The sequence below is a fragment of the Mycetomoellerius zeteki genome, unplaced genomic scaffold (genome assembly GCF_001594055.1).
Source record: "Mycetomoellerius zeteki isolate Tzet28-1 unplaced genomic scaffold, Tzet1.0 scaffold135, whole genome shotgun sequence".
Taxonomy (NCBI): Eukaryota; Metazoa; Arthropoda; class Insecta; order Hymenoptera; family Formicidae; genus Mycetomoellerius; species Mycetomoellerius zeteki.
This window is the reverse complement of record NW_017256287.1, coordinates 1,620,158-1,648,053: the sequence shown is the minus strand read 5'-3', so window position 1 is coordinate 1,648,053 and position 27,896 is coordinate 1,620,158. Positions and strand designations below refer to the sequence as shown.

The 27,896-nt window shown below is 32.6% G+C and overlaps 3 protein-coding genes across 5 annotated transcripts; 2 read left to right on the top strand and 1 right to left on the bottom strand.

The window, feature by feature from the left end:
* Positions 1-325: 325 nt before the first annotated feature.
* Positions 326-8,225, top strand: LOC108731634 (uncharacterized). Of its 3 annotated transcripts, none has more exons than XM_018462050.1 (4): positions 326-512; positions 6,028-6,206; positions 6,520-6,799; positions 7,553-8,225. In XM_018462050.1, exons 2-4 carry the CDS (start codon positions 6,037-6,039, stop codon positions 7,796-7,798), a joined length of 696 nt encoding a protein of 231 aa, XP_018317552.1. In that variant the 5' UTR covers positions 326-512; positions 6,028-6,036; the 3' UTR covers positions 7,799-8,225. The 3 variants fall into 3 exon arrangements, with proteins under 3 accessions (XP_018317552.1, XP_018317550.1, XP_018317551.1); XM_018462048.1 differs by lacking the exon at positions 326-512 and adding an exon at positions 5,228-5,333; XM_018462049.1 differs by lacking the exon at positions 326-512 and adding an exon at positions 5,228-5,441.
* A 2,674-nt stretch (positions 8,226-10,899) lies between these two features.
* Positions 10,900-12,484, top strand: LOC108731641 (uncharacterized). The gene is made up of 4 exons (XM_018462056.1): positions 10,900-10,925; positions 11,014-11,216; positions 11,457-11,631; positions 12,024-12,484. Exons 1-4 carry the CDS (start codon positions 10,914-10,916, stop codon positions 12,027-12,029), a joined length of 396 nt encoding a protein of 131 aa, XP_018317558.1. The 5' UTR covers positions 10,900-10,913; the 3' UTR covers positions 12,030-12,484.
* Positions 12,485-12,638: 154 nt separating this feature from the next.
* On the bottom strand, positions 12,639-27,085 carry LOC108731581 (blood vessel epicardial substance). The gene is made up of 6 exons (XM_018461964.1): positions 26,877-27,085; positions 18,497-18,844; positions 17,543-17,940; positions 16,816-17,237; positions 16,228-16,493; positions 12,639-14,255 (listed from the first exon to the last, which is right to left on the bottom strand). Exons 2-6 carry the CDS (start codon positions 18,830-18,832, stop codon positions 14,232-14,234), a joined length of 1,446 nt encoding a protein of 481 aa, XP_018317466.1. The 5' UTR covers positions 18,833-18,844; positions 26,877-27,085; the 3' UTR covers positions 12,639-14,231.
* Between the last annotated feature and the right edge of the window lie 811 nt (positions 27,086-27,896).

Below are 27,896 nucleotides of genomic sequence, written 5' to 3'. Positions count from 1 at the left end.
AGTTGTGTAATGTAAACGCGATTTTCTCTCTTGGTTGCTCGCGAAAGACAAATATTTAGAAAATAAGCACTTTTGATAAGTTCAATGCGTAAGAAAATAAAGAGACGTGATCGTTATCAGGTATGAGATGGTGTACGTGTGCATAATCAGTTTCTCGAATGTTATACACTTCGTACCAGTCTCAGGCTGAATGTCGCAGGTGTCTCATGGCGACATAGCCATTCGTACGCATAGATTACCGTCACTCGTCGTTTCGACGACTTACACTCGTTGACAGTTCCAGTTCTGTAGTCACCAAACGTACAACGCCCTGCTCTGATGGAGCAGGTGATCACCGGCCGTCGAAGAAGTCGACTAAATATCGTTTCCAACGGTTTCCGCGCGAACGACACGTGGACAGTGGAAGTTGTCTCCTTTTGTGCGACACGTCGCAGAATACATTCACCATAAATTAACTTTTTAGCTCTGTACCATTACTTATCGTGCAAAAAGTGTCGAGACTTCTATCTTTGGTATATTTGACTTACAACATAATATCATATACATATCTTTACGTATAATCGTCGAATTTAAATTAAACATCTTTGAATACATTTATTCTGATATCTACAAAGAAATCGATAAGTTCATCCTAGGTCCTAGTCCAAAATTGAAGAATCCTAAGAGAAGAAACAGAACATCCATGGCGCGATTTGTGTGCTTGCGAGCGCGCGAAGTCGAACGCGGGCGTGATTTACGCTGATGTAAAAACTGTCGGTGGAACGTATTCGAAATAACCACGGAATGTCCATATATTCCGACGGAACGTTAAACGCTTAGACGCGGTAGACGTTTAACGCACATTGACCACATGGTTCGCCTTTACGTTGTCAACAGTGGCTCTGGCGTGGTTCATGCTGCTGGTCGTTATCGCTTCTCTCTTTCCGCTCGAGGAACACGCGTGATATTTTCACAACACTGTTTCATTCTATTATAGACGAGACTTGAAAAATATATGTATATCATTTAATTACGTATTAAATTCTAACTTGAGAGAAATCTATCTCTGACAATCTAACAAGCGAAGTTTCACAACTGTCCGGAACCGATTTGATTCTCCATGAAATATAGTATGTTGTTCACGAAATCATATAAAAAAATACGTGTCTCTTAGATTTAACGACATATTTCATGGAGAATCAAATCGGTTCCGGACAGTTGTGAAACTTCCCTTGTAAGTACTCTGCAACAACATTTGAACTTGCAGATTCTATGATCATCTTATTCTGATTCCTCTCATTTCGATATTCTTTATTCAGTATTCTGCTTGTTTCTCTTTCGATTTCTATTTCAACACGGAATGATTATTGTCATGTTGGTACGCAATAAACGTTTCCGTTTACGTTCGTTAACAAAACAAGAAGAATCAGCAAAGATTGATCGCAAATGGAGAAGGTGCTGGATAGGGACGATTGAGGCAGATTAGTGGTTTATCGAAGGGCAATCTAGCGATAAGAAGTAGGAGGGGAAGCAGGATAGAAGACGAAGAGCTGATGGACCTGATCGAAGAACGTGAATTGCATTTCAATGTGACCAGCGCGTACGTAAGAGTGGATTTCGTGTGGATTCCACGGGGGTAAAAACCTTGAATGGCGATCGTCGGCGAGGAGAGCCTCAAAGACGGACGGTGTTTTCGCGATAGCGAGCGAGTCCCGTGGAATGCTGAGAGCATCGCGTCGACTTTTCGGCTCCGAGCAGAATCAAAAGTTATTTGGGATCCACGAATCTAGGATGATTTGCGATGTTTAGAACATAGAATCTTTTATGGTATTCTTACAGTGATCTGCAGCAATCTGCAGGAAATCGGAAATAAAGATCTAAACTATCATCTTCTCATCGAATCAAATCTTTACCATACACGAAATAATCTAATAATTAGAATTAAAATATAAAAAAACAGCTGTCTTGATGTGTTGAATAAAAGAATCGCATAATAAGATTTCATTAAATATTAAAGTTTATTTTATTAAATAAATTACGTTCAAGATATATGTTTATTCAATAGTTGAGAAAAACGTTGTATGAACTATGTATTAATTATTTTTATTCAATTTTCTTATACTTCAAGAATTTTGATCCGGTTAGTCTGAAAATTATCTTTATATCCAATATATCTTCATTGTTATTGTACAACATGCGTCTCGTTAAGAACAAAATGAATAAATGTGAAAGTTCAGGTGTGTGGCACGTGACTCGAGGATAGATCTCAAGATTCAACGAGATTCGAAAAACGCGCAGATAAGGCACTTAGGTGACACGCGCTACGAAAATACACGGCGAAGAGTCGACAAGACAGAATTAGACGCGGAGAAAGAGGCGCGACGTCCGACCGTTTGTTTTACGGTTTCGCCCGTTTCCACGACATCGAGCACAATTTTTCTTGCTGCCTCCTCTTCTTCGTCCTTGTCCTCCCCCCTTTCTAGTGCCTCGCCCGAGCTCTTTTATTCCGGAGAGGGCTCGCGACCCGCCGACCCCGCGCTAGCGAGAGATTAATGCTCGCCTTGACGCGATTACTCGCGATATATATCGCAATAATATTCTTAAATATTCAAAGATTTGAGTGAAATAAAGAAATCCGTAAATGTGAAGTGTATTAAGATATACTCTACATTTGTTAAATCATGATGATTTACATTTTTTATTCTTTATTTTTAAATAAAATACTTATTGCAACAATACGCAAAATTATAGTATACTTAAAAAATTTCTAGATATCTTTTTTTATTCTTTTCACATAATTTTTTGTGTAAAGATTAATGTAATAAACTTCGTTATCTTTTACAAAGTTACCGATTGTTTTATACATCTTTTACATATCTTTCTTATCTGTTTTTATGTTGTAACATTAAACAGTATTCGTTTCTATACTATCGACATGTTTAAGGAAAGCATCTAATCATTGTTAACATCGGGCGAGTAAGAATGTCAACAATTTATTATATTTAAACATCTCTAGAAAGGCTGATGAAGGTACTTCCGATGTTTCATTTACGGCACAGACGGACGGCGCGTCCGCAAATTCGTCAACAGGCACCCCGTTTAAAAATAAGACGTAAGAACACACCATCCCCGTCGAGACGTACTGGCTTATTGGCGTTTCTGCTCATTAGGATAACCCGAGGGGGTTCCGACGCGATAACTCATTCGGCTCTGAGAAAAAGTAAATAGAGCGAAGAACGAAGAAGCGCGTACGCTGGCCGGGAATTCTGCGAGCGACTGAGATTATCGAGGAAACGTTTATTTTTGCTCGTTAATTTCACGTCTCGCTTCCGTCGCTCGTTTGTCTCCCGCGCTTTTCATAATCTACCCGTCTCTTTCGGTCCCGAATTGAGCCCAAACAGAATATTTCTTGTGCTCAAGGATAATCTTACCCCATTATTACGATGTTATTATAAATTAATAATTGAAGAAAGAAATAATTTAAGATCTGTTTAAATTCAGGTAATTCTATCTTTTTGCAAAAACTTGTCCTTACAATATTATTACAAGAAATGATAATGTATTAATATTACATTAATATAAACCTTATACAGAAATTTAATTACAAATTGACAAAATATTTAATAAACCATAAAGTAGTGGAATTTTTGTAAAATTTTTCTGTTATTAACATAATAGATTGATAAAACTGTTAATTGTAATTATTTTGTTAATTTAATATTGCTATTAATATTAATTTATTATACTAATTTATTGGATGTCGCGCATCTTTATTTGTTAATAATTTTATTTGTTCATAGTTTCTATCTTTTAATTTAATAAGCGAAATTTTATTGTAAATTAAATTGTTATAAGTAATACTTTACTTATAACCTTTTTAAATCAAAGATTAGAAACTTAAAAATTCTTTATATATATAATTTTAATGATAATTTTAAAGCAATAAGTAAATTTATTAATAGATGTAGCACTTCTCAAGTAAAGGAAAATTTATGTAACATAGAGGAAGATTATTATCGCGACTCATAATCAAATTTTTAATTCTTTTCAACATTAAATATATCTGTGTTTATAAAAGTTGCTAATATGTATTCTTCTACCTTTTGAATATTTTTTTGACAGTATCTAAAATATTCGACTACTATTATTAAAGGGATCCTAAAGCCGTCTGTATTATCGACTAAATCGTTAATTTTTGTATAACAAAATACTTTTTTCTCTTTCACAGATTCAAAAATCCTTTTCCAGGATTAAAGTATACGCATTAATACGTGTTTGTGAGGTGGAATTTATACAGAGAACGACAAAAAATTTCGAAATTGAAATCTTAAGAAAACTTTTTTGTTGTTCTCGGAATAAACTTCACCTCACAAATACGTATTAATGCGTATACTTTAATCCTGGAAAAGGATTTTTGAATCTGTGAAAGAGAAAAAAAGTATTTTGTTATACAAAAATTAACGATTTAGTCGATAATACAGACGGCTTTAGGATCCCTTTAACAATCGATATTAAAACTAGAATAACTCATATACCACAAATCGATAAGACAGAATTAATGTCACAATTTAATATTCTTTCCTTTTCTTTTCTTTTATTTGTAAATAATAGATTAATTCTTATAAACTTTTCATTATAATAAAAAATTAAAGTTTATTAAATTATAAAAACGTTAATATTTTAAAAAATACTAATATTTTATCAATGCAGTATGTATTATTTTGAAGGGATTATCATCTATGAGAAATCCCTTAATAATGTAGGGATCTGTAAATGATGCTGTTACATTATTTTTTGGAATATTGATAAATATTAAATTTTTTTCAAAAATTGTTTATAAGTTTTTATTAATTATACATATAATAATAATAAAATTAAAATTTTTTTTTGTCTTTTAAAAATCTATGAAATCACATCTGTAATCTTATATCTTTAAAAAAAAAACGTTTTTTAAGAAACTATTGATAAGACTACAAAAAATGAATACTGCAAGATTCTTATAAATAGTTGCCTTTCAATCTTAAAAATTAAAAATTTATAAAACAAATTTAAAAACAGATTTTTTAAAGTTATAAATAAAAATTATAATATATATTATTAATAAAATAATCTATTTCTTATACTTTTTACGAGTTCTTATCTTATATTTGTTTTGACAAAGCCATCCTTGAGAAAACTGTCGGTAGAGCAGAAAAATCAATATTCCGCAATGTTGCCACATCGAACACGTCAAGGGTTGAGTGTCGGAGTCTTTATGAGAAAGTGGTTTTCGTCGCGGGGGGTGAGAAAAAAGCAAAGGAAAAATTCAAGAAAGTCTGATCACACGTGGGTCATGACTACGTCGTACATCGCGAGTACGTAATTTCGAGTCGTTGGTTTTTTCCTTCCTTGTGTTCAGGGTTGCATGAGAGTGTCGTTCGAGAGACAAGTGTTGTTAATATCATGCATGCTCCTTAGGGAACGTGAGTCTTTCTTAAAAACCTTTTTAGAATTTACACTAAACACGATACACAAGTTCATTGATGAATATTTAAATCATTATAGTTAAACAGTGAAATGATATATATTGTGGACTTTATTTTTAGTAGACTCTTCTTATTACGCTAAATTTTAAGAATAAAAAACATAAAATTAAATTTGAGGATTTAAAGAAACAAAGCTCAAAGCAGTCTGAAAATAATAACTATCAGGAAAAACTTAAAAATTGAACAAATAAAATTAATAGATACTATTGATTTTTGAAATAAAAAATTTGTAGTCCAAGTTAAAATAAGGATTTGAACATGTCAAAGATGTATAAATAAAAAAATTTAGAATGCAATGACTCATTTAAAAAAAATTTCAGAATGAAAGGAAAAGGCAGAATTCAAAAACTTTCAGATCTATATATCTAAATTAAAGAACTAATTAATGGTTGAAATTTTCTTATCATTTTCTTCGATAAGTAAAATATCTCGAAATTTGATATAAAAGAATATATTGCAGTTGTATAATTGATTCGTATAACGTCCAAAAAAAAGATTTCCAATCGAATTCCCTGATTTCCAGAACATCAACATGAGTCTCTGTCCACGGAGACGCTTTCGCATCACTCCTATGCGAGCTCTGGCGGCATTCTTCCTGATGGTTGTGCTGTTCTGGTATAGCCTCAGTCGGCAAGAAATTCCGCAACAGCCCTGTAGCGTGCCTGAAGAATTTACTGAAAAATTACATGATCTCGCTTATAGGTCAGTATTTGTGTATATTTAAATAGTCTGAGGAAAACTAAATACAATAAATATCAGATGTTTTTATTTATGATAATTTATAATTATGTTTAGTTTCTTTATCTTTCCCTTTCAATCATCAAGTTCTATTTCTATTTAGATTTTAAGTCATAAAAATACACGTAACTGATATAATTGATAAAATGTTGCCTTTTTAATTAGTTTTAAGTTAAATTTTAGATGTCCCTCTTTAATTTTTAATGCTTAAAGTATCTGTATTAATTTATGTAAGATAATTTATTATTAAAACATATAATTTCCATAATTTTTCCAGAGCTCATTTGGTCCTTACTAAGTTGGGCATCGTCCACTTTCTCTGCCTGGGCGGCCTTTGGGGTCAAGTTCGAATAGGCCGCGCACTGCCATGGGCACGTAAAGTGGAGCTATGTTTGGTCGACACGCTTCGCGACGATGTCTTAATCACGAAAGCCTTCCGAGAAATCGGTTTGAGTGCAACCTACCTTCACGCAGCGGGAATTTACAGGATACAGGAACACGAAGTCGGCGAAGATGCACCTAAAGTGGAAGTGGTTGTTTTCGAGGAAGACGCAGTGGTAATTAAGTTTTTTAAACAAAACTTTTTGTTTAAAATGGACTTTATATTAAAAATTTGTTAATTGTATCTGTAAAATTTAAATAATAACATTTTTTAAGAATACTTTTTTACGTACAACATAAAATCAAACAGATAAAACTACTCGTTTTGTTAATATTTCCTTTAGATGCTTCGCATTTATGTCAGTTTTATTGTCACTAATTACTAGTTTACAACTTCAACTCTCCCTTGCTTTTACATCAAGAGCAATACTTGTATTCAGTAAAATTTCGTTTTATGTATCTAGCACGCAAATGCAAATTCGCATTGTACCAAATACGCTTTGTACCTTATTGCCTTTATGCTTTTATGGAGCATTGAAGGAAATTCTAGGAATATATATATATATATATACAATTTCCGTGCATTTTTAAAGCGCATCACGTATATAGGACAAGTGAAGACAACTCCTTTGGTAGCGTCGGTTTGTCCATAAACTGGCGAATACAGTCGTTTTATTGCTCCTCATTTGTAGGTATTACAATCCGAATTGCCGAATTCGTCAACAAGGCCATCAATTATATCAAATCCATCTTAGATTTCCTGGATTTACAAAACATACATGTATATGTATATCTCACTGAGAATATCATAATCATCTTTAAAAATATTCTGCTTTAAGATGGAAAGTTTAAAGCAAATCCGAAAAGAAGGAAAAAATGTAGAAACGTCACTAACACCTCAAAAAATTCAATGGTGTTGACGCTTGCAGACGCAGATGGTGAGAAGAGTCGGCTGGACCAGAAGGGTCCTGCCTCCAGACTGCGAGTTCTCGCCGAGTCTACAGTGTTTTCCACCACAATTAGTGATACCTCCTCTACCGTTGAAGCAATTCGGCGGCCGATTGATGCCCGTGCCACGAGAAGGCATAGAATTACAGAAGTATCATTATCCTAACGATTGGTGGTTGGAGATCAAGCCCACTGATTGTACCGAACTCCAAGAGACAAATGTGTAGTGTACAATCATGGTGCAATTAGTCCTAGTGCAATATTAAAACATTGTATAATTGGCTAAATCGAAACATTGTCCAATCATTGTTAATTTAATCAGCTTGAATATAATTCAAGTTATGGTTTAGTTATTTATAGTATTCAACTGATTATCAGCTTGGATTATAATGAAGGAAGCGCTGAGGTATTTTTTACTATAATCAAGATATTTTTTAGAAGTAGACAAATAGAAAATGTGCATGTGATAACAACGGTAAACGTTTTGAGTTAATTATGTAATTGATTTCAAAAAAAATCTAATTTACTTTTCTAAAATTTACTTTTCTAAAAAGTTCGATCGGCGCACACAAAGTAACGACGCAATTACTGCTTATAGAAAGTATTCAAGTGCTGTCATAAAATAAAGTATTATAAAACATACGTAGTATTATTGGTAGTGGTCAACTGTTAATCATCGTAGCGATTATTAGATGATTAAAAATAGATTCAAATAACAAGTCATTTTTTCTAACTGTTTTGCATTCCTGAGATTTTTTGTTATTGTTCCATTTTTATATCTCACGTTTTTTAATTATTTTTTAAATATATTAAGTACTAAACAGGACCTATGCAAAGTTTCATTGAGATTCACCAATTAGTTTATAACAAATAAAAATTTTGTTTATTTACTGAACAATTAATTTTGTTTGCATCTCAATGTGTAACTTTACATAAGTATTTTTGAATTCACATAATACTTATATAAAAAAATGGAGATTTTTATCATTATTTTGTAATACATTTTCATATATTTCTATTAGAGTACAAATTTAAAAAATATTACTTTTTTTATTGAAATAACTTTCGATCCAGATGGTAAAAAAAATTTTTTTAAATTTAGGAATGCCTCTATTTTTATAACAAATTTATTCTCAAAATTTGATCAAGTTCCTATATTATGTCAAATGACTGGAGAATCTCCTTAATTAACCTTCTAATTTTTAATTAAAATTATTAATTAAATTTGTAATTAAAATTTTATAAACCAACAATTTACTACATGCATTGTTATTACTAACATATAATTACTGAAAAAATTATATAAAATGACTTTTTATGCATTTTTACACTTTTTCAAAATCGTTTTTTATCATTTAAGCTGAGTATTTTAAGATACAGTAACATATTTATATTACCATAAGTGCTAAGATAAAAATACACGTATGCGAATACAAGTTTAATGTTTCATATATTCTTCGAAGCGCAAAGTACGAGTATACTCTAGACTTAACCGTGAAGTTATAGAGAAAATATACAATAAGAAATGAATTGTACGTGTTTTCTTAAAAGGCATTGTTAGCTTTAACTTATTTAATTGTACACTTATTTACACGTTTATACGCAATGCGCTTTTTATACGAAAACATGTCTTCTTGAAATAATGTATTTCGTTTAAGCGAGATTAATTATAGATAATTATTACTTCAATAAGTAATCTTGTTACAATTTATTATAAGCTGTGATGAAAACCGTAATTATTATTCAGTGCAACGTAGTAGGAAACAATAATATGTAATAATAAAATATATTCGTTGTACTTCTACGGGTCGTGCGCGAATTTATGTTAATGCAATTATAAATGCAATTGTAACAATACATTTCGTAATGTTACAGTTACGTCCTGAAATCTTTCAGGGGTTGAATAAAAATCTGTAAAATATATTAACATGTTTTTTAATTTATTTTAAGTAATTATATATATGATCACACACACATTGAAATATCTTCCTTTATAATTAAAAAGAGAAAGTTCTAAGAGCTCTCAGGATCTCGACTAGATTGATGAAATAGACGATATAACAGCAGCATCATTCAAAAGAATGAGTACTTCCTAAAGAAATCTTTGAAAGCAAATGCACGTACGCATTAGCATGCGTTCCTTGTTGAAAGTATTTTGAAAGTATCTTTATGTATGATGCGTCCGTTCACTTTTCACTACGCTGGATCTACGGCTCATCAATTACTATAGCAATTTTTTAGCACATTTTTTCTGTATTATCGCTTTTATAAAATTTAATACTATATATTTATTTAAATGAATATTATGATAGCTATTAATAAACAAAATTTAACATTAATTTATATTGATCAAAGCATAAATTTGTGAAAATTTTTTCAAAATTGTTTTTTATATAATAATCAAGTTTAATATATTTAATGCGATATGATATTTAATATCGCCTTTGGAATTATTTTCGAAAAAGCTGCTGCTTAATTATTGCTAATATTCTTGCATACAAGTGTATGTTTATAAGATTAGGTATATAAGGAATATTAATATTTTTTATAAATTTAGGTCACAGAGAAAATATTTGTTTTGCACAACGTGAATCACGAATGAAATTAGCATGTGATTCTTACTTGAATACATTCCTTACTTCTTGAATTATTGTACAACTTTCTATTATTAGATACATACATACAATCTTTTGCCAAATAATTTCTTATTTTGTTTGTCTGTTTATTTGTGAATGCACATTTTCCTTAGTGAAACTTTTCTTCATTGAAGAATGAATTGTAATAACTTTAGTTGTAGCATTACGATGACATTTATGAGTCATTATACATATGTTGCTTTAGGAGGTTCAAGAGAAATGGAAGGGAAGATATAAAAGAAAGTCTGCTCGAAGACTTTCAAGTTCATAGTTTCATTTCGATCCATAAAGGTTTTATCTGGCTACGCGAGCGTTTCTCTTCATGAAAAATCTTAGCGATATAATGTGTCCTGTTTCTGAAACAAAGTGATATATATGTATATATATATATAAAAAATCTACAATCGAAGACTCTTAATATCTATCGATTTTACATTTTATATATGCAATACACAATTGTTCATTGTAAAGCTGTTGAGATGTTTAAAGTAAAAGTTAAAATCGTTATTTTAGATAAAGTGATCAATTAATAAATAGTGATAAATAAATATTTTTTTACCAATTTGTGGAAAAGAATATTACCATTAAAATGAAAAAGGTGTATCTAGAAAATGCCACTCTAACTGTGTATTTATTTAATCAATAATTTAATTAAAGTAAATTGGATGCCTTGAAAGTACAATTATAAAACATTCAATTTTACATTATGAAAATGAAGGTGAGTTAATTAACATTAAAAAATTAAACATTTCTTTCGCACAAATTAATGTTGATATTAATTGTGATGTGTTGACAATAACTTTTAGTTACCTATGGTTATCGTGTTCTTTGGTTTAATACTGGAATTAGTGGAATTTAATGAAACCTACAAAATTAAGCCGTATTCATATTATAGTCCCCCTCCATGGCGACGCCCACGATGGCATTCGTTTCCAAAACATCGAAAACGTTATCATCCCAAAAGAATATTAGCGCACAAGTATCATCATTACGAACCAAATCACCACAGGTAAAAACTGGAAATCGTTAAAAATTTTATCGTTATTAAATATCTTAAAAATTTGTTTTTCCCATTAAACGTTATTATTCCATTTTTGTTGCTTATATTATATATATATATATATATATTGCTTGTATTATATTTAATATCCCAGTAAACACAATGTTACATGTAATGTACATGTAACATTGTGTTTACTGGGATAATGCATATTTAATATATATATTTTGTAATTATTTTTACATGCAGATATGCACCGTATCATGAGGATTCGATAGATACATCTGACCAAGATAATAATCCTTTTGTTATAGTCATACAACTTCCGCATAAAAACGAAAAAAAGAAATACGATTTCTATCAGCGAAAGCATGTCATAGATTCTCCGCAAAATAACGATTATGACGATGATGACAATGATGAGGTAAAAGTGTACAAGCTAAAATAACTAAGAAATTCAAATTAAAGTCTATAACGATTTTTACGTTATGAGATATATAATAATTAAATAATTTGATTAATAAATTCTAAAACTCTCTAACAATATAAAAAATTCATAGAGTTGAGTTTCTGTTTCAATATTTATGTTTTATATTTGCTTGTTATGTTTAACATATTTTACACGTTAATTTCTCGCGTTTGAGACTGTGTTTATTTATAAAAATATGCCAACATGCATATAGTCTATGTTGGCCTGGAAATATTTAAAAAATTATGTTTTATTTATTAGGATCGTACTCTATTTTTATAATTTCTATTTAATATAAGACATTATTTCTTGCGATGATATAATATTTATCTGAAATTACAATTTAGGACTAAAAAATTACAATTCTGAAATTATCCCATCATCATGTAATAATGGTAAGGATAACGAAGAAAATGGAAATTAGAAGCAGGATGATTTGGCATTATACTTATATACTACACGTTTTTCAACGTAATTTTTATTTCTAACATAATAGTCAACGAACATATTGTAATCATAAATAATAATCACATACAATGTCGTCGTGATGTTGATGTGTCACTGCTGCAGTTCATCTTGCGCGATTTTATTTATTTTCTTGACATAACGTTAACAAAGATCACTCAAACAGATTCTTTCGTACTTTAGGCTCTTGTCTACGTCGGAAAATAGATCAGTTTTGCAAACAAGAATTTTCGGTATGCGCAATTTAGTCCTAAAATTAATTCTAAAAGTAATTTAACAAATTTAATTAATAAAATTTTAAACGTTACAGCAAATATCATACAGAACTAACAAAGTTACAATAACTCAGTCTTCTTCAAATTTTGATTATTACAAATGTATAAAGTTTTTATATATGCTATATATTGTATACATATACATATAAATTCAATTTTCACGAAAATAATTACGTAATGATAGAATACTACAACAATCTAATTTGATAAAAATGAATTCTACTTTAAATAAAGATGATCTTTTCCGACGTATGCGCCTCTTAAAACTTCATACAATCCTTCGTAACGTTACAATACTCTACAACCATTTTTGTGTTTAACATTTACACTCGACTCTACACAGCCGTTTTAATTAATTTTATTCCCTTCACGTTTTTTGTTTAATCGTTTGTGCGTCTTTATTGATCTTCTACGGCTTCACTCTCACACGCGGTGATTATATAAACATAGAAACATACAAACACACATGTTTTTTTTCTTCTACGTGTCACACACGACGCATATTAGCTTTTCTTTCGTTTAATCTGCGCGAATAATTAAACTTTGCTTTTTTATAATTTGCATCTCGCCATTAACTACGATTTTCGAAGCACTTTATTGCAGGTTTCTTTTTTTTAACAAAGCACTTATCTGTTTTTATTACACCCGGATCATTTGGCTTGTTTTTCATTTCATCTTTATTTTTTTCTGTTTATTTATTTAACGCATTTTACAATTAAGGAATGTGCAAATGCAATTTTCTGTTCACAAATTGCTGCGTGTTTTCTCGAAATATATTTATCGTGAATGCGCATTTTATGCACTAATTTTATACAACGATCCCGACTTGTTTACGCTGTTTGGATGTTCTTCATTAATGATACATAGTAATCAAATATTATTTTTATAATGATGTTATGCAACTGTTTAATGATTAATAAATTAAGCGATTTACTGATTATTGCTTGTGTGTAAACGAATAACTGCGCGGTTTGTTTGGAATCATCGATAAATGAATAGGATGAAAAAAAATCTGTAGAATTAGGAATCTTTTAAATGCAAATGTATGTATATCAAAATCGGAAATCGTTATGCACGAAGGATATCCTAACTCGCGCAAATGCGAGATATGCGTGTATGGTTATCACGGCAGCTATTTACGCACGTGTTTTTCTGTATGTGTATATAATCAGCGTTTCTCTGAAAGACTTAATAATTATATCCGTTGTAATCACAGTCGATGTAAAAGTGTACACAGAGGCGATGCTCATTAATATAATATAATCTATATTTAATCTTTTGTTTACGATTTCTCTCTCCTTTATCGCTTTATTCTTACTTTTCACGTCAACTGATGAACGATTCACGTTCATCTCTACCACACGATCGAATTTCGATCCATTTCGAAACTTTGATGGATACCCCAAACGTGATCGAAGGATATCGGAATATTTTTTTATTTTTAACGGCCGCCATCGCGGTTTCGATTTCACACGTGCGTGCGTGTCTCTGTAAGGCGTGGCACTTGCAAGATATGAAAATCAATTACACGCGTCAAAACTACGCCCAGCGACTTCTTCCACCCGCGCTCTTGCGATTCTGTGGTACCAAGGATCCTCGTGGTACCGAAGCATAATCCATGCGGTACCAAGACCGTTGCGTTCTCTCTTCCGAGGAAATAGGCCATTCATCGGTATCGTGTCGATCGGAAGTTCAAAGGGTGAGTTTTGCAGCGTGCTTTAGGATAACGACAAGACCACGACGGGGCTAGGCGGAGCGTTGCGGCGACAGTGAAAGTAGAGGCACGCTGGCAGGCCCTTCCCCGTCGGGCGAGCGTCATACTGGTGTCTCGAAGGTCACCTGGAACATTTATTTTATAATTTATGATAAAGTTAGAATAAAACAATTAATTTAATTTTCTCCCTGAAGGAAGAAGCTAAAAAGGTCTATTTTGGTCTGTTTGCAGGCGACAACATTTCTTCCAAAATGATAACAAATAATATCACGTTGACAGGTTAAATAATACAAAGACAGAAAATTTTATTTAAGAATATAAAAAAATATTTAAGCAATATTAATTTTTCGGAACTGACGTCAAAATATACTAGTGCTGGGTCTGTGAGATCTATTTAATTTATGTTAAAACACACTAATTAATTTCAAAGAAACCAAAATTGCATAACTCGTATAAAAAAAAAGAATGTGTGTGTATGTGCGTGCGCGTGTGTGAATACTAAGTTTATTTTAATAACAATAATTCACATTTGCAAATGTAACATAAGAACAGAGAATGGAAAGTAATTTTTTAAAAGTGACTAGTTAGTAGTTACTCGTTGCCGAGTCAGGTATGGTTTTTCATTATCTGATTAATTTGTGGTTAGGCTTAACTTGATGTTTTATCCAATTAGTTTTTTCTATGATGATGTCATGATCAATGAAGTCTATTGGGTGAAACATCAGGTTAAGCTCAACCACAAGTTAACCAGATAATGAGAAACCGGGCTTCAAAAAGGTAACTAATTAATTATCGTTATTATAGTTACCGATTTTCAAAAGTAACTCGTTACCGTTATCGTTACTTAAAATGTAACGGTTCGTTATTTTTCCGTTACTTTTTTATATAGTTTGAAAATTTACTAAAAAAAAAATTTTTTTTTGAAAAAAAGAACCGGTTTTTTCTCATTTTTTCGTGGATTTTCTCGGTTCCTTTCTAGGATAAAAAATTCATTCAAAAAATTTATATGTTCATAAAAATCTTTAAATTATTCTTGAAACGATTTTAAATGTAACAACAAATTATAAATAGCGATCAAAGATTGCAGATTGAATATGCGAAAATTGTCACAATTAGATTCAAAATATAAAAAGTAACGACAAAAGTAAAATTCGTTGCCGTTACAAAAAAATGTAATTACATTACCATTATAGTTACGAAAAGAAAAAAGTAAACCCGTTACCAGTCATAAAAAAAAGTAACTTATAACAGTAACGTTACTCTACATAAAGAATATAATTGAATTATAGGTCCAATAGACCCACCGTCAATTTCGGAAGATTAAATCGTATCTTACGCGTGCATGTATGTTAGATATCTGTTTATCAAGCTGTTAAAGTTGTTAAAATGGATTACAATCTGCTATCTTTAAATCGGCGAAAACCTCGGTAAGTGCAAATGTACGGAGAAACGTCTACAGTTTAATACACATAAAACAGTGTAATTACATCGTTAATGTTAGAAACTGTAATTACATCTCTCTAATACGGTGCATTAAAGTATAGATACTAGACAATTCAGGTTTATTAAAGGAGAGTTTGCAAATATCTTGATGTATCTGTGATAGATTGGCATACACAAAGTATATATTCGGACGACAATTAGAACAGCATAAACTTACTTGTAGTAACACAAGTGTACTACAGTTTGATTGTTTGGAGAGAGGAAGCGCTAATGATGGCGATAAGGAATATGTTCTCTCCCAAGCAATACGGTAGGTCACATTATGTAGCATAGGAAATTACTTATTGTTAAATAAGGAAATTACATATGGAAATTTTATTTTAATTGTCATAATATTCGATATTAAATCTAAAAAAAAAAACGTAAATAAAGTGCTCAATTTTAAATCCAGAAAAAAATGAAATTGTGTAAAGATATCGCTCTAAAATATGCATACTTTTTTTGTTAGTTCGCTTTTAAAATTCGTGTGTATCCTGCTTTGTTTGATCTAAAAATAGCCGCTGCATTTTCCGCGCCACGGGATGGCACTCAATCCTCTATCGTATCTCTATAATGAAGTCAACGTAACGAAGTTAACGAATGAAATCAACGTACCTCTCGAGTCCCTTTTCTCGAACGTTTCCTCTCGAGCTTCGGTGTCTGAGGTAGCAGGGTGTAATCGCCGCCCGTATCCCCGCTTCGCTGTCGCGCCACGGGAGGGTGATGGGTCAGCACGGGTGCTCGCGGAGGTGGCGAGAACTCACCCTGCGGCAGTAACGAGTAGCCGAGGTTTTGGCTTTGAATGAACGGCGAGGTTGGCGGAAAATGGTTCGCCACTACCGGCGCCCAGTACTGGTGGGAATACCGGCCCAAAGAGCTCCCTGGGGACACACAAATCCCAATTATCTTGATATGTTAGCCTTTAAAGGTTAGCCTTTCTAATGTCTAATTCGCCACACACGAACGAATATGTTGCTCGTATGACCGATTATGTAAACCGAATTATGAAGATTTTGACGTAAGTGATGGATTAAATCACACAAAGCAAAATATAAAATTACAACAAACACGTTCTTTGTATCTTCGTGATATAAGAGATTAATTATCAGGATTCAAATGTCTAGGATAATATAAAGTCTACGTAGAATTAAGAAACTGTCGTTTGAATCACCAAGAAAAAGAGAAATAAGCTGCGACACTTACTGTCACTATGCAAATTGCTGTATTGTTTCTGCGCCTTCCAGGTCGTCGATCGAACCCTTCCGGCGGTTTCTGTATTAACGGCATCGACGCTGAGGCTTCTCGTGACCCCCCTGTAAGGATTCGACGTGGCGTTCTCACTGGCGGCCGCGACACCAGCGAGCTGCTCGTTAAGAGCATACAACTTGGACGTAATGTCCTTACCGATGAGAGTGTTGAGAACAACCTTGAGCAATGGCCTATGCCGGAGCACCCTGAGTAACTTCATTCTCGTCCAACAGATATACGTACTGGGCTCCTCGGCTAGTATCGTCACCTGGAAGACGTCGGCATCGTTTTCATGCGTGGCCTCCCATTCGGGCGAATCGACGAATTGATAGGCTCTGATGTAGTGCAAGTGAGTTCCATCGCAAGTTACCTTCATTCTGAAATAAGAGGAGAAACTCGGACATCGAAGTTGTATGTACCCCTAAGCCAAACGACGCTTAATAAAATTTTCTTCAATAATAAGTTAATGCAGCTTATGAAAAAAGGTTGAATGAAGGACATAAAAGTTCTAAAATTATATATCTCAATATTAATTCCATGAAAGCAGATATAAGATAAAAGGCGTCTATATTAATCCAGTTTCAATTAGCTTTTAATTTTAATTAAGATTAGCCTTCTTTCACAAGAAATGACACCTTTAGCTTAAAAGAATTAATTTTTAATTAAAAAGAAGGATACCCACTTTCCACGTAAAAGAATAGACAGCCTCCTATCTGCCGGTGTGACCCCTTCTGTTGCGTAGGTCTGATCGGAATCCAACTTGAGTATTCTCGCTTCCTTTGCCAGTTCCTGGAAATGCTTCTTGCTAACCTTGTAAGGCTTGAAGAGCTTCAAATAGAGTTCGGCTAGTTCGGGGCTAAGAGCCGGGGGCAGGAATCGACAGGCGAGTATCAACGAATGAATGCCGTTTAACAGACCAAGGGCCAAGCACCATAACATGGCATCTAGAGCGCATATGGTGAACCCGGCCCAGAGAGCCGCCAACATGAAACCTGCCGTGAGAAACGTGCGAAGAGCCAAGACGGAAGCCTTGAATGAGCGTGGCACCAGAAACGCAGCCGCAAAAAATAAATTTGCTGCCTGAAATTAATATAATCAATAATAAATTTAAACGATAAAAAGAATATTCAAATTATTAATCCTTCATTACTCGCATGGAATGTCCGTTTTATAAATTCGTTAAATGTATAAATATATACACACTACTGTATTTAGCGTAAATTGTTTCACAATAAAAAAAAAACATTTTTACATTTATTCTTATTCATAGAATATTATACGTTTTTCTTTAAACATCATGAAATGATTGTTAAATTGATATGAATAAATTTTAAATAAGAAAAACCTTACATCATTTTTCTTAAATTGTTAAATCATAAAAAAAAACAATAAAAATTGAAATATAATGTTGAGTTCAAAAACATACGTAAGTAATTGCGTTAAAATTACGCGAGTAATGTAGGATTACCTATATATAACGAACATTTTTTTTCCAAAACTTTAAATAGAGCAGAATCTTCGTAGAATTATTGCGAAAGAAAGATTTTATTGAAAACATTGATTATTATTTATACGCGAAGGAAAGATCTCAGAAACTTAAAAAAGAATTTAGAAATTGTTCAAAGCGTGTCTTCACCTGGAAGAGCTTATGCTGAGCAGCCTCCCATTCATCACAATAGCCACTCGGTAACAACACCGTCGCGTTCAGTCTCTCGGTGACATTGCTGACCTCAGTGCCATTCCAGACGTCCAACCACAATTCCGTGTAGTTGAAATCGTCCAATGAGTAGCCGCCCAGGTTCGACAGACCACTATAGTTGAAGGTATAGTTCTCGCTCGAATAAGTTGCTGTCGATGTCGTCGAGGTGGGAAATGGTGTCGTTGTTGAAGACGAAAGGAGGCTGCTGCCGGCCGTCGCAGGTGAATCAGTCGTGTTCGCCATTTTTTGTCGAGGGCGCGTGATACGTGCCATCACCTTTGACTCCTGTAAGCCGAACGTTGGTCTCTTTTAAATAACCTTTAAACATTTGGTAGAAATGTATTTATATCAATGTATTCATTTTTTTGATAAAATTCCGAAAGCCTTCGATAAAATTTTGTAAAAAATTTCTTCATCTTCATTTCGTATTAAAATGAAAGCTTGAGAAGTTTAAGACTAGTAAAGGTATGAGGCAAGAGTGTGTAATGAGTCTACTTCTATTTAATTTGTATATTGCGGATTTAGATAAGGAGCTAGAGAAAAGAGGTAAGAATTTATTATAAACTAAGTCCCCTTCTTGGCCATATAAATACTGAAGTGTAATAAATTCTATTTTATAAAATTATATAAAATTGACATATTTTATATATAATTATATATATAATATATGTCCATTATATAACATTTTTTTCCGGGATCACAATAACGGAGATGAGTGATCGGAGCGCTGGATGGAATACAATGATTGCTTCAGGTCAAAATGTCATTAAATTTACATTTCAGTTTAAGATGCACGCAATCTTTTCCATCCAGTTGTGAAATTGGTGTGAGAGTACTAAGGATCGTCAAACATTACTTAATTATTAAAACCTCTACCGCCACATGTTACAAAATTTTCTTTATTAAAACAATCATCATCATTAAGGGAGGACAAAGTCCTCTTCTTGTTTTAATAAAGAAAATTTTGTAAGATGTGGCGGTAGAGGTTCTAATATAAGTAAGAATTCTTAAGTTTCTCATGTTTTGTGTGTTCTATAACATATTTTATTACTCTGAAGATGGCTCGAACTTGAGTCGAAACATACGTTCATAGAGATTAGTTAATTTTGAAGCGTCCAAAATCGACTAAATTTGAATTGTTTCGTAAATTAAATATTTAATATCACAGAGTAAAGTCATTAATTTTTGTTTTCAATGCTGTTAATTTCAATTCTGACAATAAGATTTAAAATCTTCATTATTGGACGAATATTAGCCAACTAAGGTGGCACCACTTGAATTAATATCAAATAAAAAAAATTTATTTTCTATGAACAATTTTTTTATAATCTTCAATGTTTTCGATATGCTAGAGTCGACCTTTTATATTGGGGGCATTGCATATATTCTTGCCCTTAATTTATCTAAATTATAGTTAAGCACTAGCTGTCAGATTTACAACAGAAACCAAAAGCAACTAAACGATTAACGTGGAATATCGATTTGACTCTTCGTGATTCGGGATGCAATATCTGAGCTTTATTATCTTCGAGGTCGCGCCATGAGGGCCTGCGTGACTTTAACGTTTCGTTTCGGCGCCAACTCAAAGATTTCGCGGGATATTTTCTAACCGAAACGGCGAAAATCTCGAAATAGCATGCAGTTAAGGATCGACTACGTCATCGCCATCAGGAAAGTCGATTTTATCCGCTTTCGAGCTGAACTGTACAGAATGCCGCCGAAAATGTAGGGGCGTCATCCAGACCGCAAAATCGGACAAAACCTCTTGGCACGTACTTCTTGGCTTTTCTAAGATACATCTTGTCTCTTCGAAGATACATCTGTGTAATTTATTAAAGTACTTTTCTCAAGAACATATTGAGTTTCATATAAAACTCATTTCATATAAATTCCATTTCTTGCTTTCGCTTCGATCCAACGATCCCACGTGATTTCTTATATACTACCTAAGGTGGAGCTAGCAATTTACATTTTAATAGGTTTTTTTACATTGAATAGAATGAATGCATGCAATTCTTATCCAAAATTAGAAATTTTATATTTAACGATCAATATATGAAAGTACTGATATCCATCTATGTGATATATATATTAAATCATCTAAAATGATTTTACATATATTCTTTTCTTATAAGGATAAGTTGTATGTCATTCATATTGATTCAGTTGTTAATTTAGAATTGATTGTGACTGCAGGATATAAAAATCACTGGTTTGTGCAATCTTATAAGTATTAATAAAAACAATAAAATCATGTGAAAGAAAATTTCGATTAACTTGTATTGCAAAGCATGCCGTCGATACGAGCTGCACAACCAGCCAGAAACAGCCAGAAATGCATTTAACGTCCTTTCCGCTGACACAGCACGCGCCAATAATTGTGGATCCGCTCTCGGAATGATTCAATATTATCATTCGATTTTCGATATTTCCGGGAGAGTCGGTCACGCTTCCATCTAATCTAACGGAAATACGTCAGCCTACCCAGAAATTAAGGCACTCTTTCCGGCCTGATTCAACAATGCATGTAAATTAAAATCAAGGCAACATGTATATTGGATAACCATTATCAGAATTCTGATTATATTCTTCTTCTGCGTCGAGTATAAGAATTGAATATTCTTGCATATGATTCTGTGAAAGCGATATGTATATCTGAAATCTATATCCGAAAGAGGACACTATTTAATTAAGTATTCAAATCTGATAATTGGATTCAGTCTATTCTTATAACGATTCGTAGTACCGTAAAAGAATATGACTTGCAAATATAAATATCATTTTTAAAACTTTACTGTGACAGTTTCACTTGTACAATCTCGCTCTTCGTGAGACACTGCTCTCATTATTTTTATACAAAAATGTTATAAACCGACGACCGAGATTCCCCAAATAAAACAGTCGATATAGAATTTATATTTAAAACAGCGGTTATATAGGTCGTATCATATTGCGAATTGGAGAGAAAGCTAATTATATTAAGAGCTTCAAAACCGGATATTGTTTACGCTTGATTCATTTCTGATATGGTCTAGTTTTGCCTGAGAGATTTCCTAAACATATTAACTTGATTTCACGTTTATGCAATCTCTAAAGAGTTAACGTCTGCCTTCTGCAAGGGCAGCTCGTGCATTTCGTTATGCAAATCCTAATTCGCAGCTTAGGTCGCGCCGCGATACAAGTTTGATCCTATCTTCATATTCTTTCGCTTTAATCTCGCCGTGACGTGAACTATTCCTCGCGAAGGAAACGCAAAGTAACTAGATAATCAGCTTTGCGAGCGAGATTTTAACTGTAGATTTTATCAACTATTGTTATACCTTGTGTGATTATTCCTATTATCTTAATATATTCTACAGACATTTTATACGATATTCTAATCACCGCACAAAATTCATTCTCATTTAGAATTTTAATATTATAAATAATTATATAGAAGAGCAAATATATTTATTATAGATAAGCTGTTTTGCAGATATAAAGTTAATAGCTAAATATTCGTGAATTGTAAAGAAGAAAAATAAAAAATATTACTTTTATAAATGTTATATATGTTATATGTTTATAACACTTATGAAAAGTATAAGTGTTAATTTTTTATTTTTCTTTTTTTTTTATCCAATTGACAAATATGTAGAAGATATTAACGCTATACTTGCAGCCTAAAATAGATATATTTGCTTTCCTGTATACAATTATTTACAGTATATTAAAATTCCATTTCTCTCTAAATACGACAAGAGTTTGCAGTGATTAGAATGTCCGATAAAATTTTTGTAGAATGTAAGATAATATATAAGAATACCCTTGAAACACATTATTAAAATGACAAATTTGAAAATAAAATTTTTTAATTCATCTCCATTTTTCAAGAGATTTTGAAAGTTCATCACTATAATTCGATGTTACCTGCGTTGATATATTCTTGTACCGATTAATCCATTTATGACGTCACAGCGATAATGCGTCACACGAAACGAACGAATTTGCTGAAGATACTTCTTATAAACGGCCGAAAAGTTTCAAGGTCATCATGCCTCTGTATCGACTTAGAGCTCGTATGGTAATTAAGCACGAAAGCGGAGCTTTCGTGACTGGCTGTACTCACTATCGCCCTAGAAGACTTATTCGCGAGTTCTGTATGGGCTCGGCTGGGTCAGGGTAAATCACGTGACATCATAACAGGGTGTGGTGATTTATGTGAGGTTTTAAATGCCTCCTTGCAACGTGTGCAGCTTGCATTTACGACGCTTCGAATTTTTATTCGCGCGTGGTCTAATTTTTAAGCCATGAATCAAATATCGAGAAGAGTTTTTAGAACAAGAATCTTGCAAATAGTTGATGATTACTATAACAGCGTTAAAATTGACAAAAGTATGTAATAATTTAATTTTGATGTTCTGTGTACAATACAATTGTCTCGTTTATCTCGATTGCTTTAAACAATAATATATCATATTTGAATAAATGTGTATTAATCTTTTTTTCAAATTTAATAAACAATGAATAATTTTACTTAAAATTAACTTTAAAGCTGGCAAACGGTTAATAATTAAATAGTAGAATAATGATATTTCAGGAGGTCCAGTAATAAGTTGCGCGTGTGACGTTGAAACTCTGCATTTTCATTTCGATCGTATTTTTATTTAAATTAGGTTAATTGGCTTCCTTCAATTCCAGCCAACAAATTAGCGTCGATAACGTATCGGGAAAAAAAACGAGAAAACCAATGTGTGTGCTCTCTTTTATTGCTCGTACCGTGAGTCCGTATGTAAATTGGGTCTCCTGAAAATATGAAAATAATCTTGTCGACGGGCAAGATATGGTTCGCGTGACGACAATCGCTTCCTTGCGATTTCACTTCCGTTCGCCACTTTGTTCCGACCTCGAAGATATCAGCTTGTATCGGAAACGTCGGTTCTATTAATTTTAGGATATTTTTAGAAAATTAATGAAGCTTAATTGCAAGAAGTTTAATCATGAATATTTCAATTTTGCACACAGTAACATTTTAATGTAGACATAAATGGAACCTTTCCGTATACATCTCTATATTATAAGAGAAAATTTCAGTGAGAAGAAATTATTCGGTTATTCACTTATTCTATTACCTAATAGAAATTCAAAAACGCTACAATGTAGCGACAATGTATAAAAGTCGACAATGTATAAAAATGCAGATTAGGAGGATGACTAAAATGCAACAGTGTCACGTAATCATTCCGGTGTCACGTAACCATTTTAGAATCGATCTAGAATCACCGAGCAGACACATTCTATCATTCTCGATTCGTTTTACGATGGACAGCGGCGGTTTGTCGGACAGCTTTTGAATTGGATTAAAGCTGGCGTAGGGTTGGAAGCCAACCTGTCGCCCTTCAATTCCTCGATTTCCTCCGAAACAAACAGCCGCATGAGACAGAAACAGGTTCAACAGTGCGGCGTTTGATCGGTCAATCTAATTTATGTCGATGGGACTGCCTAACTTATTTTGTTTACTTACTTTACATAGAAATAGTATCGCCTATTGTCGCACATTAAAACTTCCTATAATTTTTTGGCATTGTCTTTATTTGTAAATCTATGATTTTGTCGGTGTATTGAATATTATTTGGAAGTTCGTAAAAAATGATTAGCAAATAAATAAATTTTAAGTTTCAGATAGTCTGATTAAATTATGCTAACTAAGATTAATTTAAGGTAGTTATTGATTAAAATTTTTTAATTTGTTTCAATCTCTTAATTAAAATAAGAAAAACAGAATCTAAAAATGAGATCGGCTTTTTATGACAATTAAGTACGTTTTACTGGAAATTTATAATTAAGCTGAATTTATTTGCATTGTAAATTTAATAATAAAGAAAAATAAACTTATGAAACAGTGTTAACAAATGCAAATAAATACCGATTCTTGTAAAAATGTTTGCCAAGTCAAGGTCTCTGTTGGAGCACATTGGACTTGCGCTTGGATTTACGCCGAGAACACTTGTTGCCCCGTCAAGCTTATCGTGAGCGAGTCCATCGCATGTAAATAGTTCTGTGCGACTTCTCGACCTCTGTCTTGTACGTGATTATTTTATAAGTCACAATTGTGTGTGGCAGAGCGCATTGTTCTTTTACGTTTTGTCGCATCACCATTAATTTCTCCATTAATACTCACATAAATTTTCAGCTGTATTTTCCTTTTCTCTAGTGAACGTAAAATAACAAAAGTAATTCGTATTCGCATTGATCATATTGCATCGCCTTGGCTGAAGTTGGTTAAACATGCAAAATCGTATCAGTGTTACTTGATGTCGAAAAAATCGCGTTTCACCAATCGAAATCCTTCAATACCAAAATGTTTTGGCTATGCGATATCAACTAAAAGTACCAGTCAAACAATCAGCTGAATCAAAATAAACTGATATCAGCCAAAGACAAAGCATAGACTATTCCAAAATTGATCAATAAAAATAAGAGTGACAGGTCACGAAAACGGCCAGTCTCTATCTTTTTCTATTCAACTAATCACAATATTAGAGAGAGAAGGAGTTTGGCCATCTTCACGCTCCCTCTCTTTCATTTTTGGGGTGATCATATTTAATATTAGGTATACTATTTAGATACGAATGGTGCAGCCCATGCTCTATGTCTTTGATATCAGCCAATGCTATTAAAAAAAGTACATACTAAAAACTGCTATACATAAAATTAATAAAGTTAATATGTATAAAAACATATAAATATTTAAAAAATTAAATATTCAGTAACTGTCCAGATATTATCACGTTATTAATAAAATATACATGTATTATTCGATTGTCAAAGTTGATTATATTATTATTATGTCACTGCATTTACATACTTTATATAAAATAGTCTTTTTAATGCTCACTAATCCGGTGTGTAGAGTGCGGATCGAATTCACTATAAGCCAATAGAAAGGCTAATCACTATCAACCAAGTAATAAAACTCAATCATCCCACAGCTGAATGTTCGCCTTCCTACAAATCGCGAAGCTACTTATTATATAAGGTAATGCTCTTATCCCAAAATTCAAAGGAGAAGAAAAATGAAGATGTATAAGAACAATAACGAAATTTGCGAGAGAAAATGCGATATATCGAACTATGGTATCTTTAATAGAACGATTTTAAATATTGCTTGAATAAAAAAGAGGTGAGTTAATTCTCCGGACTGCGGAGATCGAAGGTTACGGTGGAACAGAAAGCTCTTCGATGAGGTAGCGTTTACTCTGCCAGTAAACAGCCAGCCACTGTCTATAATGTGGCGCGTGGGGTTGGCGCGAGCGCCGTACGAGAAGGGAGGGCTATCGACCCTACATCTGCCTATATTGACAGCGACGGAGGAACCACGCGGTCTGCTACATGCAACCCTCTTTCTTAAAGGCTGCTATACATATACTACGACACACGTGTATCGACAAATCGACTACGGAGTTCTCCGTTTTGTTGAAATGCGATATATCTGAAATTTAATTCGCAAGCGTGTTTTTGTCCAAAATGAAAAATATTGACACGCGGCTTATGTGGTGCAGCGTATCAACGTATATACGAGCGCTGCGTCATATCGTGAGATTCAGAATGTTGCATACATACACGTACATACATACATATATGTACATATATACGCAGTAGCTACACTTTTACCGCGAAATGTTAAATCATTCAGAACATATTAATGTGTATTAATAGTTGCAATAATGAATATTTTCTTCCTGATGATATATGTATGAAATAAATTAAATTATAGATTATAGCTACACAATTATTTAATTCATTTAATTAAATTTTTAATTTTATACATTTTATTTGCTATTTCTACGATGTCAAGCTTCTGTTTATACGATTTAGAATTGAAAGCATTCTTTTTTTATAAAAGTTACTCGTTTTGGTTTCCCTCGAATACCTGGAAGGTTAAGCTTCATTTCGTTCTTACACGCAGAATTCTTACGAATTGCGAAGTTAGCGGTTAGTTACTTGCAATCTCGTCGTTTGCTTTGCACGAACGTAAAGCAACAGGTAAATGTTCTAGCATCGCATGTCACAATTAATTTCTTTTACGTCGAGACAGCGTGAACGCGACCGATTAGAGAGATTATAACATATAAGATAGAGATCTTAATTGTTGAAAAGAGTGTTTAATTCGTTGTAACGCGACCTTTCGCTTTTGCAAAATGGCACATTTTTTCATCATTTCCAGCTTATATAGGATATTCTAAATCTGTCGTGCAATCGCGTCATTTTAATATTCAATTATTAATATGCTATATTTTTAATGATTTATACATATTAATGTTTTCTAAGTTCTTACCTTATGGTGGATAAGCGGTATGTCTTTTGGAATGTAAGATGATACACCTCAGTCTGTGAGTATGCGACGACAGCAGCGAACATGAAGGCGCTGAACTCTTTTTATCCTCGTCGGAATTCGCAACGCGAACGATCATCATTTCGCGTGACACCATCACGACCGATTATTTTTTTAAGCAGGTTTACTACGCAAGAAAAGAATCACATAGATCGATCATGTAGATCATCACAAGTAAAGTCACAATAATTAGCGCGAGTTTCCCGTGATTTGTTTTAATGAAACGTTTCTGCTTTCTTCGCCGCCCAGTCGCTGATGTCTGAAACATCATGAACGATTTACAAATCAGCGAGGATCTAACTTTTTCCTTAACTATTAAAGAGCTAAACGAGCGTCGCAATCTTGTTTCTTGATATTGTGAAGTTACGATGAGTTAGCTCAAGTTACAGTCAAGTTTTGATGATTAAACCATGCGAAATGATTATAAGCGCCGTTTTTTTCTTATTTAACTCCTTTTTAATTAGAATTTAATTAAATATGAATAAATTATTTTTCAAAATCAAAATTTTTAACTTTTTTTTAATAAAAGAGACATTAAAAGATAAAAAGAATAAGAGTCAACACAGATAGAAAAAATGAAAAAATCTTCTATTTTTCAATTTATATTTCAATTTTAAATATTCGAATCGTTTATAAAATATTATAGTCTTATTTTTCGATTAATTTAAACCAAAGTTTTTAAGAGGATTAAAATTTCTGTTAAATATTAAATATAACTAACAAACTAAAAATTTTAATTAATCTTTGGATTTGAGTTGCAACAGTTCAGCTTTCTATTAATTTAGAAGAGCTTAAAAAATATACATATGTTACAAATAAAAAAAGGTCATCATTTGATTACGGAGCATTACGAAGCACAAACTCTCTGTCATCAACAATGATAACTCGCCAACTTTCCATTTATAACCCAATTATGCTTTGCTGACTAATACACGTGGCATAAAGTCAAATGACCATTATTAC

Excerpts from the sequence above, each read along its gene's own strand:
- LOC108731634 (XM_018462050.1), top strand. The coding sequence starts at position 6,037 with ATGAGTCTCTGTCCACGGAGACGCTTTCGCATCACTCCTATGCGAGCT. Across the intron at positions 6,207-6,519 it reads TTACATGATCTCGCTTATAG|AGCTCATTTGGTCCTTACTA; the intron begins GTCAGTATTTGT and ends TAATTTTTCCAG. Across the intron at positions 6,800-7,552 it reads TTTTCGAGGAAGACGCAGTG|ACGCAGATGGTGAGAAGAGT; the intron begins GTAATTAAGTTT and ends TGACGCTTGCAG.
- LOC108731641 (XM_018462056.1), top strand. Across the intron at positions 11,217-11,456 it reads TACGAACCAAATCACCACAG|ATATGCACCGTATCATGAGG; the intron begins GTAAAAACTGGA and ends TTTTACATGCAG.
- LOC108731581 (XM_018461964.1), bottom strand. The coding sequence starts at position 18,832 with ATGGCACGTATCACGCGCCCTCGACAAAAAATGGCGAACACGACTGAT. Across the intron at positions 17,238-17,542 it reads TCTATTCTTTTACGTGGAAA|AATGAAGGTAACTTGCGATG; the intron begins GTGGGTATCCTT and ends CTCTTATTTCAG. Across the intron at positions 14,256-16,227 it reads CGAGAAAAGGGACTCGAGAG|GTGACCTTCGAGACACCAGT; the intron begins GTACGTTGATTT and ends TAAATGTTCCAG.